The 15,429-nt window shown below is 40.2% G+C and overlaps 1 protein-coding gene across 2 annotated transcripts in view; it reads left to right on the top strand.

The window, feature by feature from the left end:
• Positions 1 to 15,429, top strand: part of Tbc1d15 (TBC1 domain family member 15) — a 55,373-nt gene that overhangs the window by 7,747 nt on the left and 32,197 nt on the right. For both annotated transcript variants that reach the window (XM_076553922.1, XM_076553921.1), the window contains exons 2-5: positions 6,645 to 6,743; positions 7,359 to 7,433; positions 9,315 to 9,453; positions 14,060 to 14,270. In XM_076553922.1, the coding sequence (XP_076410037.1) occupies positions 6,645 to 6,743; positions 7,359 to 7,433; positions 9,315 to 9,453; positions 14,060 to 14,270 (524 nt within the window). The remainder of the gene's footprint in view (positions 1 to 6,644; positions 6,744 to 7,358; positions 7,434 to 9,314; positions 9,454 to 14,059; positions 14,271 to 15,429) is intronic.

Genomic DNA, 15,429 nt, shown 5'->3' with positions numbered 1-15,429 from the left:
TTTTAGAGTTCATTCTGTCCTTCAGCGGTGTGGGTCCTGGGGGCTGAACTTGGATTGTCAGGCTTGGCAGCAAGTAGTTTAACTCAATAAGCCATCTCATTGGCCCATATTATGAGATTTATTTATTTGTTGTGTAGGGGTGTGTGTGTGTGTGTGTGTGTGTATTGGAAGGGATGCATGCCGTGGCACTTGGGTGGAGGTCAGAGGACATTTGAGAGTTCTTTCCTTTTACTCTCTGGGTTTTAGTTAATGAACTTGGTTATCAGGTTTGGTGTCAAGTGCCTTTACCTGCTGAGCTATTTCATTTGCCTACGATTGCACTCTTTATGTAAATAAACATGCACCTTTATTTCATTAGTATGCAAATTACTTTCATTTTTAACAAATGGTAAAATTAAGTGCATATCAAAGTTTTTTGGAATGAATTTCTTTATGATTTCTTATTAGTAAATGTTTGATGCCTTTGTACCTGGAGCTGTGTAAGATTTCTTGAGTGAAAAAGCATTGAAAAAGGAAACAGTTTAAGATGCCCTGGTGTGTCATGTTGTAAGGTACTAGTACACACATACATACATACATACACACACACACACACACACACACACACACACACACACACCAAACCAAAAACTCGAAACGAATTCTCCAAATTCTAGAGAAAATTTTGGCATGCCTGTTACATTGTTTATCTTCCTGCTCACTTCTCTGGCACAAATGCTTGATAAGTGTATTGAACTGAGTTTGCAGTCAGTATAGCCCCTAAAAGTGGTAAATCTGAATGCCCTGATCCTTATTTAGCTCTCAGTGGAGACACCTAGTTCCCAGTTACTTGGGGGTGTGGTCTTCAGCTTCATTAAAAAAGAAAGAAAGAAACAAAACAAAACCCACCATTTTTTGAGTGTGGATCAGATCTTTAAGATTTTTTTAAAAAGATTTAAAAATTTTATTTATGTGCGTGAATGTATTACCTGCATGTGTGTGTATGCACCACATGCATGCCTAGTGCCATGAAATTGGAAGAGGGTATCAGATCCTTTGGAGCTAGAGTTGAGTGAGGATGGTTGTGAGCCACTATGTCAGTCCTGGGAGCTGAACTCTGGTCCTCTGTAAGCAACAAAATCTCTTAACCATTGAACTATCTCTGTAGCCTTTGCCTCTTCACTGAAAGTATCTCTACATATGCCGTGTATGTATCCTTATATTGGTTTTTATAGTATAAAAACAATAGTCTTTAACCTGTTGTTGTGCTATGTGTGTGTGTGTGTGTGTGTGTGTATTTTATGAATATATATACATACATACACAATACACATACACGTATATGAGGTGTAGTCGACAAATACCAGGCTTTGTGTATTTAGGGTGTGCAGTTTAGTAACTTTGGGTAGGTGTACACTGTGAATCTCTGGACATTAATCAAGATAGTGTCATTTTTTCCATCTGTACAGTTACTAGTAATTCATCATAGTCTGTCACTTTGTTCATCTGCCCGCAGATGACATCTGAACTGCTTTTTGCCATTTTTGATAGGCTTGCATTTTCTAGGACTTTATATGAATAAAACAATGTGATATGTACTTCATTTTTGTTTGGTGTTGCTTGCTTTGTTCACAACAGTTGTGTGAAAATTCGTTTGTAGTATTTGTGTCCTTAATTTCTTTTTATTGCTGTGTAATATTACACTGTATACTGTATATTGTTTACACCAGTTTATGAATGTTTGGATTATTTCCTTTATCTGTTACAAATAAATATGCTCGGAACGTGGAGTCTGTCCTTCTTTATAAATGTATGCTTTCATTTTCTTGAGAAGTACCTAGGAGTAGAGTGAGTGGACTGTATGTGCTAGTTGTCTGTTAGTGTTTGAAAGCATTGCCAATCTTTTACACACCTCCAGGTAGGAAGGACGTTCCTGGTGCTCCACGGCTTCCTAACACTTACTCATTCTTTTTAATTACAGCTGTTCTGATAGACACACAGAATATTTCATCTGTGGTTTTAGTTTGCATTATAGTGATCAAAAATGTTGTTGACTATTTTTTTCCTTGTGCTTATTTGCACAAAAATCTTTGTGTTATTTTATTTTAAACTTTGTTCATTTTCTTGTTCTTGAGTTTTGAGAGTTCTTTTTATATTCTGAATACAACTCCTTTTGATATAAGTTCATTGGAATCTTAGTTTATTTATGATGTTGTCCTAGTGAGTTTTTATAGTATTTTGAGCATATGGAATGCATTTATAATATTACTTTTAATATCATTCCCTCTTAATTTTGTTTCTGTCATTTTAGGGGCCACTTTTGATCTCAAGTAGTTAAAATTTGTAGAATTTTGTATATAATATACATATGTACTAAGAGATTGAAGTGGTAAACCTGTGCTCTAAATAATTAATTATCATTCCATTAAAAGCACATTGAAACACTAAATAGTCAAAGGAATGATTAACCCAAGGATGATGTGTAAAGGACTGTGCTTGTGTAGGATGTTAAAAGTTTGGATGGAGTGATTAGGCCAGACGCTCAGTCGCTGCTGCCTTGACTATAAATCTAAACACATTTAGAAGTTGAGTTTCAGTCTGGAGCAGCATCATTTCTGCATCTGGAATCACTGACTTTATTTGAATAAGAATAATTTCCAACCGTAATATTAAAAAAGGGGTTCTGAGAGTTGAAAGTTACAGACTTCCTGGGGTGGGAGCTGGGGTGATGGTTCAGCAGTTAAGAGCACTTGATGTTCTTAACATAGGACCTTGGTTTGGTTTCCAGCAGCCACACATTCAAGTTAAATACAATTAGAAACTTTTTGGACTTCAACTTATCAGTGTATAAAACAAGATGAGTCGAGCTAGTGTGTGTGGTTCCAGAGACTGGTTTCCTGTAGGGAAGCGACATGGAACATTTCTAGTAGTTTTTCTTAAGGTTTACTTAGTTTATGAGTATGAGGGAGTGTGTATGTACCCTGTGTGTGCTTAGTGCCCTCAGAGGACGGAAGGTGTCAGATTCCCTGGGACTGGAGTTACAGATTGTTATGAGCTGCCATCCTTTCAAGAGCAACAGGTGCTTTTAACTGCCAAGCTGTCTGTCCAGCCCTCCAGTGGTTTTCTTTAGGTAATAGTGATTGAGCTTGGTGGAGGGAAGGCATCAGGATATCTGAAAGTTACTACTTTTGGTGTGCATGTGATCCCAAGTACAATTGCCAAGCAGTTTGTGCCTTCAGTTTGTTTATAGAATGGAGATGGAAATAATAGTATCTTTTATGACTAATGGGGGTTGACTGTGGGAGTGTGAGATCAGAATATTTAGAAAACAAAGTACTTTTCAATTAAAACTGCTATTACCTGTTTTTTTTTTTATGTGAAGTAAATTGCATCCTGCATGCAAATAATTCTGTGCAGTCTACCAAACATAGTGCTTTTTATAATTTGGTGGGAAATGGATACCCTGTGGATATCCAAGTTTAAGGATACTCAGGTTCCTTATATGAAACACCATGTAGAATTTGCATGTAATCTGTGCTTATCTTCTCCTATACTTTATTATAATACCTCTACAATGGAATTGCAGCTGTGCTGTATTGTTTAGGGGTAGTAAGGAAAATGTGCACATATTTAATCCAGATGCATCTTTTTGTATTAAATATTTTTTAATCTGGTTGGGTTGAATTTAGAGGATATAGAATCCACAGAGATGGGGGCTTCATCAAATTTATAGCTGATGCAAATCAGTCACGTACTTCATTCTGTTTGCCATTTCAGTCAGACTTAACTCATTTCTAGAAGTTAAAGTTATACCTTTGAATTTAGAGAACTAAACGAGACTGCCTTCCACAGACAGTACAAATATAGTTTAGAATTCTGAGTTTTGGGACATGTAGTTTTTCTCTCAAAAAAGCACTGCAGAGGAGCTGAGCATGGAGGTTGTACTTGTGGCTGAGCCCCTGGGAGGTAGAGGCAGATTTTCACGGAGTGTCTTATTTTCTCCAGCTACAATGAGTAAAAGTTTTGCTGGATATAGTAGTAGTCTGGGCTGGCATCTGTGTCTGGAGCACATCTGTCCTGGCCCTTCTGGCTTTTAGAGTCTCCTGAGAAGTGAGGTATTCTAATGGGTCTGCCTTTCTTGGTCTTTCTCCCTTGTAGCTTTTAATATTTTTTCTTTGTTCTGTTTAGTGTTCTGATTTATGGGCTTAGGGGGACTTTGTTTTCTGGTCCGGTCTGTTTGGTGTTCTGTATGCTTCTTGTACCTTAATAGACATTTCCTTCTTTAAGTTAGGGAAATTTTTTTTTATGATTTTGTTGAAAATATTTTCTGTGTGTTTGACCTGGGTCCCCCCTCCCTTCCTTTATTCCTATTATTCTTAGACTTGGTCTTTTCATAGTGTCCCAATTTCCTGGATGTTTTGTGCCTGGAGTTTTTGTGAATTTACTATTTTCTTTGACTGACGTATCCATTTCTTGTATTATTGTGTTTTCAGTGCCTAAGATTCTGTCTTCCACCTCTTGTATCTGTTGGGGAGGCTTGCCTCTGAGGTTCCTGTTCGGGTTCCTAAAGTCTTCATTTCCAGATTTCTCTCAGTTGGGTTGTCTTTAGTGATTCTGTTTCCACATTCAGGTCTTGAACTGTTTTACTCATATCTTTCCACTGTTGGTGCTTTTATAGATTTCTTTAAGGGATTTATTCATTTCCTCCTTAAGGACCTCTGTCACATTCATGAAGGTTGTTTTAAGGTATTTTTCTTCTGCTTCAGCTATGTTGGAATACTCAGGGCCTGCTATGGTGGGGTGCTGGGCTCTAGTGGAGACATATTGACCTCGTTGTTATTGATTGTGTTTTTACACTGTTGTCTAGGCATTTGGGTTTGGGAAGATTATAATTCTAGGTGCTGATATCGATCTTATCTTTGTTGGGTGGGAATTTTGTTCCTTTGTCTCTGTTTTCTCTCTGGTTCTTAAGACTCTGGTGGCTGTGTTTTGCCTGGTGGGAAAATTTTCTGGGATCCTGATAGATGTGACCATTGGGTGTTCCAGGTAAAATGTGTTCCTGGGTATTGGGAGCTGACACTTAGGAATGGGGGTAGGCTGGGGGTGGTGCTGAGGGGGTCCCTAGGAGGGAGGAAAGCAGGATGTTCCACCAGGATCTGCTTAGTCCCCTGGGAATGGGACAGAGAGGAGAGGCCCCAGAGAGGCCTGCTGCAGAGCTGGGATGAGGCTGGAAGATTGGATTTGGAGGAATGGAGGGAGAGATGAAGATCTGCACTCAGTCTACTTGCTTCCCTGGTCAGAGTGGCCTGTGGGAAAGTTTCCAGGCAGTGCCTGCTGAAGTGGGGGACTAGGACAAAGCTATGGGTGTGTGTAGGGGAGGAGGGGGGAAGATCTGTGTGATTAGCTGGAGACGGGGACAGGGTAAGGCCTGGAAGTACTCTTTAAAATTCCCATACCCTTCCTTGTAATTCTGTGCCTCTGTTATAAAAGTGTATCAGCGTGATCTTTTATAAGAATATGGCACTGTAGGAATACGTGGGATGTACCTGTTTCTTCTATTTTATTGTTTGTTCTTTTGGATATGTTCATATGGATTTTCAGCTTGAGCTCAATGTTTACTTAAAATATTAAAATATTGGTGTTATTAGTCTTGTGTGGCTGGAAATAGAACCCAGGGCTTTGTGCCTGCTAGGCAAGTGTTCTATCATTGATGGTTAACTACCCCAGCTCCAGACTGTAGAGAGTTGAATTTATATATTAGACACATGGCAGTTAGTTCAACATCATTATTATAGAGATGGATAAAAGTGTGATTTTTACTAATCTGAAAAATAATTATCCATGTGTATTGAAGCAAATTTCCTTTTAATTTAGCCATGTTTGAAGTTTCTTTAAGTCTGTATGGTATGTTTTGAACATTCCTAATCTGAAAATCCAGAATCTGAAGTGTCCCCAAAATGTAAAACGTTTTCAGTGCTGAGGTAACAACACTACAAGCAGAAAGTTCTACACCCCGACTTCACCTGTCTGGGCACAGGTCAAGGCACAGTCACTCTAAACCTGTGACGTTATCTTTAGGCTGTGTGTAAGGCACACATAGAACACAATGAATACCTGAGTTTTCATGAGTCTGAACTCCTTCTTGTCCCAGTCGACCTGTGATACATTTGTATATGAGCTGATCAGACCTTGAACAGGTATAAGAAAACACTTTGGGGCCTGAGAGATGGCCTAGCAGTTAAGACCACTGGCTGTTCTTCTAGAGCACTCAGATTCAATTCCCAGCATGCTCATAGTTTACAATTGTCTATAATCCCAGTTCCAGGGAGTCTGATGCCATCTTGTGGCCTCCACAGGCACCAGCCATGCAAATAGAACAAGACACACATGCCGGCAAACACCCACACACATAAGAAATTTAAAAAGTGAAAAAGAAGAAAACATCTCAGTTAATTTTGAGAACTGTTGGGATAAAAAGTGTGACTGGATCTGGGGCTCATTTCGTGAAGTACTTGTCATGTAAGCGTGAGTTCAGATCTCCAGCTCCCACTTGAGGTGAACCTGCGTTGGAGAGCTGTGAATCAGTTCTGAGGAAGGAGAGAAGACACATGCGTGCGCGCGCACACACACACACATATAATTATAATCATGTTTTGCTGTTCCAGATTATATATGAACAAGAAGGGGTATATATTCACTCATCTTGCGGAAAGGCCAGTGACCAAGACAGCTTAATTTCAGGAATATTACGTGTTTTAGAAAAGGTAAGTTTCTGGTAAATGACTTATTTAATAATAGTTTATGATAGTGTTCTCTCTGGGGCTTTGAAGGAGAGTCATATGTAAGACACTGTATATTTGAACAATGGTTGTAAATTTAATATGGAAATAATGTTAGAAACAAAATACCTTAAGTACACCAATAAAAATCCTGAAATATTTTAAATGTGTATGTAAATGTGGGCATGTTCGTGCACGCCTTTAATCTTAACCCAGCACTTGGGAAGCAGAGGCAGGTGGATCTTAGTGATTTTAGGGCCAGCCTGGTCTATATAGTGAGTTCCAAGATAGCTGCGATACCAGAGAGATCCTGTCTTGCCAAAAAGGAAAGAAAAAAAGGCATGTAGACATTATAGTAATATAATTTTTTCATAATGAATAATTAGAATTAAATTTTCATACCAATTATTGCTAAATAATGGTAATGTCAGCATGTGTAAAATACTAATATTTAAGGGCCTAAATTTTATTTTGCATTTAGAAATAAAAAATGGATTAAGAATGTAATATATTGATAAATTCTAAATATAATTCATGGTTTCTTTCTTCAGGATGCTCAAGTTATATTGATGAATTATATTTCATGATTTCTTTATGTAGGATGCTGAAGTAATAGTGGACTGGAGACCATTGGATGACGCATTAGATTCTTCTAGTATTCTGTGTGCTGGAAAGGTATTTTAAAAATACGACTAAGAGAATGATGTATGTTGTCTTTGTGTGTGTATATGTAAGCATGTAGGCAGCGTCTTGTTTCCCACCCTGCCCTAATGCCCTCCCCCTTTTGCTGGTACTTTTTCTTCCCTACGGCAGTCTCTTTTTCCATGTGTCAGTCACATGCATTTTCCTCCCCCCTCTCCATCCCTCAAGAGCCCCTACCCCCGATCTCTTCTCTAGTCACACATAGGATTTGCTATGTAGACCAGGCTAGTCTTGAACTTGCACAGTCCTTCTGCTTCTGAAGTGCTGGGATCTCAGGCTTCTTGCCACCACACCCAACATAAAATGATCTTTATTTTCATTTGTGTATAATCTGTTTGCCCTCTGTGTTTCATTCGGACTCCATCTTTTGTTTAGACACTTGTCTTGGTATTTGGAGGGTTTTGTACTGTTAGGCTCATATTTAATAGCAGGTGCCCCAACGAGATTATGTTCTCTTTCATTATGGCTAGGCCTTCTAATGGTGGGATTGATTCTTCTCTGTGTGCGTGGCTAGTCTTTTCTCAGGTGGGAATCCCTGATGTCAAGTTCCCATTATTTTTATTGGGACTAGCTCACTTTATCAGACTGGAAGTTAGAGATTCCTGCCCAGAAAGGTCAAGCTGGGACGTTAGTGATTGTACAACTCAACTGGACAGGAGACCTGGGAGTCTTGGCCTTTGCTATCTATGTGGACTCCCAGTTAAGCCTCCTGTTTTCAATCAGTGCACTTGGTTTCCCATAGTCCAAAGACACCGTTTTACATCTTCTAATGAGTAGAGCTTTAGCCATGGGGCTGGCAGGATAGCTCAGTAGGTACGGGTACTTCCTGCCACGCCTGAGGACCTGAATTTGATCTCCTGAAACCTACATGGTGGGAGAAAGAGCTGGCTCCCAGAAGCTGTTCTCCAGCCTCCTGTGTGCACAGTGCATGGACATGATAGTCGTGGCACCCTCCGAGTCTGAAAGACCAATACGAAGCACAAAACTAGTCTTCTGGGGTTTTGTTAATTTCCCGACTTAGAAAAACTTTAGAATTTATTTTTATGTGTGTGTGAGAGCGAGAGTGAGTGTGTGTGTCTGTGTCTGTCTGCCTGCCTGCCTGTGTGTCTGTCTGCGTGCATGTGCGTGTGGAGGTCAGAGGACAACCTGTGGGAGTAAGTTCTGTTCATTGACCCTATGCATTCCAGGAATTGCCAGGCTTGGCAGCAAGAGCCTTCCCATACTCCTGCATCTCAGCACTCCCATTTGCTTGCTTTGCTCTCTGGCGTGAAGTTGGTAGGAGCTGTTTGTAGTCTAGGTATTTCTCTTTTGCTTGTGGTACTTAGAATCTCAGTCTCACTTCAACTTGAATACATTGTCCTTTGTAAAGGAGTAGATGTTTGGTTTTATTCTCTTTAAAGTCAAATGTTCTGTGGAGCTATACAGCATAGATATGTTGCTTTTAGCTAATTTTTATTGTCAGAAAACACATAATTAATTTTGGCTCAAGTAAATCACTGTAGTTAGTTATTTTCCATAAATCTTAAAATCTGGAAATTAGATACTTTTTGCCTTTTACTTTCTTTTCTCTTTTCGTGAGATGGCTGCTGTAGTTTCAGACATCACAACTGCATGCAAAACTGGACAGTGAGGAGCTGAGGTGAAACTTACTGTGGAAGGCAAGCGCTGCAGAAGCCCCGAGTTGGCTCCTCCACCTAGTTGTTGGCAACCCTCGCTGCAAAGAGGGTGGTAAAGAGGGCAAGGGGAAAACTGGCATCGTGCTGTCCGCCCCGGCTTTCGGGCGTCTTTCCCGGGCTCAGATGTTACTCACCGGCATGTACCAGCTTCAGACTTAAATATTTGTTATTGTTTCAGGACTCCAGTTCAGTTGTAGAGTGGACCCAGGCCCCCAAAGAAAGAGCTCATCGAGGATCGGAACACCAGAACAGTTATGAAGCAGAGTGGGACATGGTTAATGCAGTGTCGTTTAAAAAGAAACCACATACCAATGGAGGTATGAGTTAAGTCTTTGCAATCTTAATCTGAACAGAAGTGCAAAGAAATGCTGTAATGTTCCTCCGTCAGGAAAGATGATCTTTACTTCAATATGTATGCATAACTAATTTTGTCCTGTTTTTATTTTTTTGCTATTTCATTGCTGTGACTTGAAAGAGGATTTAGTTACTAATAGCAAAATAAGAAACACTTAAAAAGGTAACTCTGGTAAACCCTATGTGGTGAGTGCACACTGGAGCTCAGCACTGGGAGGCTGAGCCGGGAGGATCCTGCGTTCAGGGGCAGCCTGGCTCCATCTTTAGTTCCAGGCCAGCTGGGACAGCATAGCAAGACCCTGTCTCAAAAACAAAACAAAAGAAAGCACCCCCACCATGCTTTTCTTAATCTAGTATTTTAAAAATCCTGTTATTTCATCCTGAGGCACCAGGGGGAGACGGAGTATACTGCTAAACTTTACTAAGCGGCCTTCAGTCTTTATTATGATTTTTTTGTAGCTCATTTCTGTCGCTTGCATATGTTTAGTTACTGTTCCCCTTTGTATATTTAAATCTATATTTACTATGTGGTGATTATAGGAAGAGCCAAGATAACAGCTTAATATTATACATGCTAGTTCACATCAGAAAAATAGCATGTATTCCATAGAATTCATGTATTATACCAAATATGATCTAACTAGTTCATATGATATGGCCAATTTATTTGTGATCACTTGTTAAAAAGTTGAGTATTTTTTTTTTTTTTTTTTTTTTTTTTTTTTTTTTTTTTCGAGACAGGGTTTCTCTGTGTAGCTTTGCGCCTTTCCTGGGACTCACTTGGTAGCCCAGGCTGGCCTCGAACTCACTGAGATCCTCCTGGCTCTGCCTCCCGAGTGCTGGGATTAAAGGCGTGCGCCACCACCGCCCGGCAAAAGTTGAGTATTTATATAGTTATAATGTTAGGTACTTTTTGTTTTACAGTATTGATTCCTTTGTGGGCAGATTGACTCTGGGGCAGCTGGAGCTTGGGCATCAGTATTTTCCAGAATGTCTTCAGGTGGTTTTAATGTGTGGTCAGAGTTGAGAATTAGTAGTTGTGTAGCGGAGCCAGAAGCCACTTGTGACTTGTTCACAGTGGCTTGTGAAGTGAGGAGGCTTTGTTGCAACTGTGAAATGTTAGGGAAATAACTTGGATCAATGCATCTAATTATGCAAGCCGAGTTTTCTTGGGACAGTTTGATCCAAGTATGTGGTTTCACCTCCTTTCCCTCTTTCCTTTTTTCTGATAGTCCTAGGGAAACACCTTCTTTTCCTTCCTTTTCTTTGTCCGTCTTGAGCTAGCGTATGTCTCATTATGTAGCCCTGGCTGGCCTGGCACTCGGAGAGATCTGCCTGCCTCTGCCTCCTCAGCACTGAGATTAAAGGTGTGTGCTACCATGCCTGTCTAAGGAAATGATTTCTAAGAAGTTGAATTTCTTGAAACATTTTAATATTTTATGTAAGTGCTTTTTGAAATTTTTATTTTACTCGTTTCACACTTAGCTTTTACATTTTTTACTTTGTATTTTCCCCCATTATTTATAAAGGAAAATTAAGGTACACCTTTAAAAATGGGTTATCAAGCTCATTTAACTTGGAATTTCTTTTTTTTTTTTTCCGGAGCTGAGGACCAAACCCAGGGCCTCTAGGCAAGCACTCTACCACTGAGCTAAATCCCCAACCCCTTGGTATTTCTTAAGAACATGTAATGTTATACTTCAAATACTTTGCTTTTATAGCAGATTAGTGTTTTGAAACTGTTTACTTCCAGAAAAACACATTTTCATATTCTGGCTAGAATTCCAACCCAATAAAATGTCATGTTCTTGCTGTTAATTCTATTCAAGACATAGATTCAGTCAGCTGTGTGATTTCTCATTGTACTTTTTGGCTATACACTTTCCCTTCTCAGTATGTTGGAGGTACTTCCCATGTTCATTAGAACTCATGTTTGTTTTTCTCGTTGTTGAACCTGTGCTTTAAAGAGAAAGGACGCTCCAGATTAAGTCTTGGCTGCTCAGGTTTTCTTTTGTAGTCCTGTCTGTGCAGATTTACTTGCCGATTACTATATGCTGACGTGGGGTCCTATCGACTTGCATTTACTGAGCATGCTTTTGGTTACCTCATATGTTTTAGCCTTCTCTAGTACTGGAGATGTACCTGGAAACAAGATGTACCACCTTCCCCTTATTTTTATTTTTTGAGACAGGCATCTCTCTCTTCCCTCTCTCTCCTCTTCTTTCCCCCGACCCGCTTCTCAAACCCCACCCCTCATCCTTGCCTTCCTGGAACTTGCTGTCTAGACTGTGGTGGCCTTGAACACTCAGATCCACCTGCCTCTGTAAAGGCGTGTGCTACCATGCCTGGCATAAGAAAATAATTGAATTTCCTACATATTTTTACACAACATTTTTAATATTTTGTGTAAGTTCATATTCTCTCTAAGTTTGTATTTTAATGGAAGACTTGTAGAATTGAACTTGCAATAGTTGTCATCTTTGTCAGAGCTTTAAATGGGGAAATGTGTGAGGTCCCTTCCTTTTTATGTTTCATCTTATATCTCATTAAGGGGGAATCTGTGTAAAGTGTTTGTTTTTAAAATGCACAAAGTGCATATATTATGTAATATTCTTCGTAAGGTTTTATTACAGCTTCAGTTCAGTGCAATTGAATACAATTGGGTTGTTTTTATTTTTCTTTTATCGTGTATTGAATTTGTCATTGCTGTTTTTCTATGAAATATTTTTAGATTTTGCAAATAATCTAGTAGCATGTACTTTTCTTGGCAGTTCATGTGTGTACACACAGGGTTAGATGGGGTAAGTTGGAGTTCTTAGAAATGCCCTCACTCTCCATCGAGTTTGTGCTGTTCTGGGCTCTGTGCTGTTGAAATACACAGCACACGGGTGAGGCACTTAATCCAGTGTCAGCTTTAGCTGTGGGTTCACCGTTCAGACCAGTGTGCAGGCCATGCGGTCAGTGTGTGCGGACAGTTACTGTAGCCGATGTGGTCAGTGTGTGTGGACAGTTACTGTAGCCATGCGGTCAGTGTGTGCGGACAGTTACTGTAGCCATGCGGTCAGTGTGTGCGGACAGTTACTGTAGCCGATGTGGTCAGTGTGTGTGGACAGTTACTGTAGCCATGCGGTCAGTGTGTGCGGACAGTTACTGTAGCCGATGCGGTCAGTGTGTGCGGACAGCTACTGTAGCCATGCGGTCAGTGTGTGCGGACAGTTACTGTAGCCTTTGTGACGGTTTTCAAGCGGTACCTGTTAGGCTCGGGCTCTTATTCCTGTACATGCGCAGCTCGGGGTCTGTGTTTTACATCATTAGGGGGCGCAGGCTACTGAGTATGCGCCTTAAAAAGCCGGACGTAGACCCCACCCTCTCGCTCTGCTCTCTCTTTTTTCCCTGCTCTGTTCTGCTCCCCCCCACCATCTCTCTCCAGGCCTGGCTCTCTTCTTTCTCCTCTCCCCTTTCCCTCCTAATAAAGCTCTAAAAACTAACATTGTGTTCTGGCGTGACCATGACCTTTCCACACGGTAACCAGCGCCACAGCCAGTGTCGTTTATCTTTCATTACCTACTAGGAAATCTTAGTGGAGACAGAACTGTAATGTCTCTAATTACATAGGAAGGTGACAACATGCAGATCAGCACCAATTAATCTCCTTTGAACAAGTTTTGTAAGCATTATTCTGTGTATGATAAGTGGGATGGAATTCATAAAGGTCTTGAATAATAAGACAGTATGATATTTTATGAAATAACATTTTAAAAAGTATATTTTTTTTAGATTTCAGAGATAATCACGTTTCTGAGTTAAATTATGAAAGCAAAGTAACATTTTATATTAGAAATTATAAGTAGTAGGAAATACTGCTTTTAAGTAGTAGAAAATACTTCCTGTAAGAAAATGCTTTTTAAATAGTTTTATGATTTTTTTTTTTTTTTTTTTTTTTTTTTTTGGTTTTTTTCGAGACAGGGTTTCTCTGTGTAGCTTTGCGCCTTTCCTGGAGCTCACTTGGTAGACCAGGCTGGCCTCGAACTCACAGAGATCCACCTGGCTCTGCCTCCCGAGTGCTGGGATTAAAGGCGTGCGCCACCACCGCCCGGCTTAGTTTTATGATTTTTTTAAAGAAATCTTTAAGTTGCTTGTTAACAGTTTTGATGTTGTTCATGGGCCTAAGGTTTCATTTTCTGCAAATGTACACACATTCAGAAGATACTGCATTTTATATAACTGGTTGAATTGCATTCCTGATATAGTAAAAACTTAGTGGGGATGGTTATGTGGTTTAATAGAAGAATACTTATCTACCATGCACAGTACGCAGTGTCCCAAGCTTAATCCTTAGCACCAGATCTACTGGGCATGTGGCACATGCTTGTAATTTTAGCTTTCCAGAGATAGAGGAGGTGGATCAGACGTTTAGGGATCTTCATTAAACATGGGTGGAAACTGTGTTTTAGGAGTGGTAGAGTGCATCCCAGGGTTAAACAAGTAGCTGTTAGGTAAATGTGAAGAACATTGCCGACCTTTTAAAAAAAAGAACACAAATATTTTGCCCACTTTCTTGTTCCTAAGATGCTCCAGGTCATAGAAATGGGAAAAGCAAATGGTCATTCCTGTTCAGTTTGGCAGACCTGAAGTCAATCAAGCAAAGCAAAGAGGGCATGGGCTGGTCGTACTTGGTGTTCTGTCTAAAGGATGACGTCGTCCTCCCTGCTCTGCACTTTCACCAAGGAGATAGCAGACTACTGATCGAGTCTCTTGAAAAATACGTGGTGTTGTGTGAGTAAGTACCCAATTATTTTCTACTGACTGAAACAGGATTATGGTGTTAATCCCAGAGCAAGCTGTTTGTCTTTGTCACTGAGCATCAGTGACCTGTGTAAACAAGAGCATCAGCATCTTAACTTTTTGCTAGTTATTTTTTGGATTAGTGGTTGAATAACATTTTAGTATTTTGAAACTAAAAATTCTATTAACTTACTAGCTTTTTACATTTTTTTTTTTTTTTTTTTTTCGAGACAGGGTTTCTCTGTGTAGCTTTGTGCCTTTCCTGGAACTCACTTGGTAGCCCAGGCTGGCCTCGAACTCACAGAGATCCGCCTGGCTCTGCCTCCCGAGTGCTGGGATTAAAGGCGTGCGCCACCACCGCCCGGCTAACTTTTTACATTTTTTATATGTTACATTTATTGTTATGCATCTGTGCACACATGTGGATGCATGCCATGGCTCATTTATATATACTATTGCTTCTATTTGGATCAGTCTCCTTTTGAAGTTTCTGAGGTCTCAATACTTCCCCATAGGGACTTTTCTGAATACTTCCTCTCCATCTAATGTACATTTCTGTCTCTACTCCTCCCTATCTCATTTTCTTGATTGCTTTTCTCATGTCACTTAAGAGTATAATTTTGGCTGGGTGGTGGTGGCGCACGCCTTTAATCCCAGCACTTGGGAGGCAGAGGCAGACTGATCTCTGTGAGTTCAAGGCCAGCCTGGGCTACAAAATGAGTTCCAGGAAAGGCACAAAGCTGCACAGAGAAGAAACCCTGTCTCGAAAAACCAAAAAAAAAAAAAAAAAAAAAAGTATAATTTTGTCTATTGTGCTGGCTAGTTTTATGTCATCTTGACACAAGCTTCAAGGAATAGGGACCCTCGACTGAGGAAATGCCCCTACCAGATTGGCCTGTGGTACATTTTCTTGATTGATAATTGATGTGAGGGGGTCCAGCTCAGTGTGGGTGGGGCCATCCCTGGGCTTGTGGTTTTGGGTTGTATAAGAAAGCAGGCTGGAGCAAGCATCACCCTTCCCTGGCCTCCTATTTTGCTCTGACTTCTTTTTTCCCCAAGTTGCTTGTTTCCCTGGTGTTTTATGACAGCAACAGAAACCCTAAGACATCTATTACTTCTTTCATGTTGTACTCTTGAAAAGTCAACTTCATAAG

This window comes from Peromyscus maniculatus, chromosome 18 (genome assembly GCF_049852395.1).
Source record: "Peromyscus maniculatus bairdii isolate BWxNUB_F1_BW_parent chromosome 18, HU_Pman_BW_mat_3.1, whole genome shotgun sequence".
Taxonomy (NCBI): domain Eukaryota; kingdom Metazoa; phylum Chordata; class Mammalia; order Rodentia; family Cricetidae; genus Peromyscus; species Peromyscus maniculatus.
Note: the sequence above shows the minus strand (reverse complement) of the source record. Positions and strands in the feature narration are given on the sequence as shown.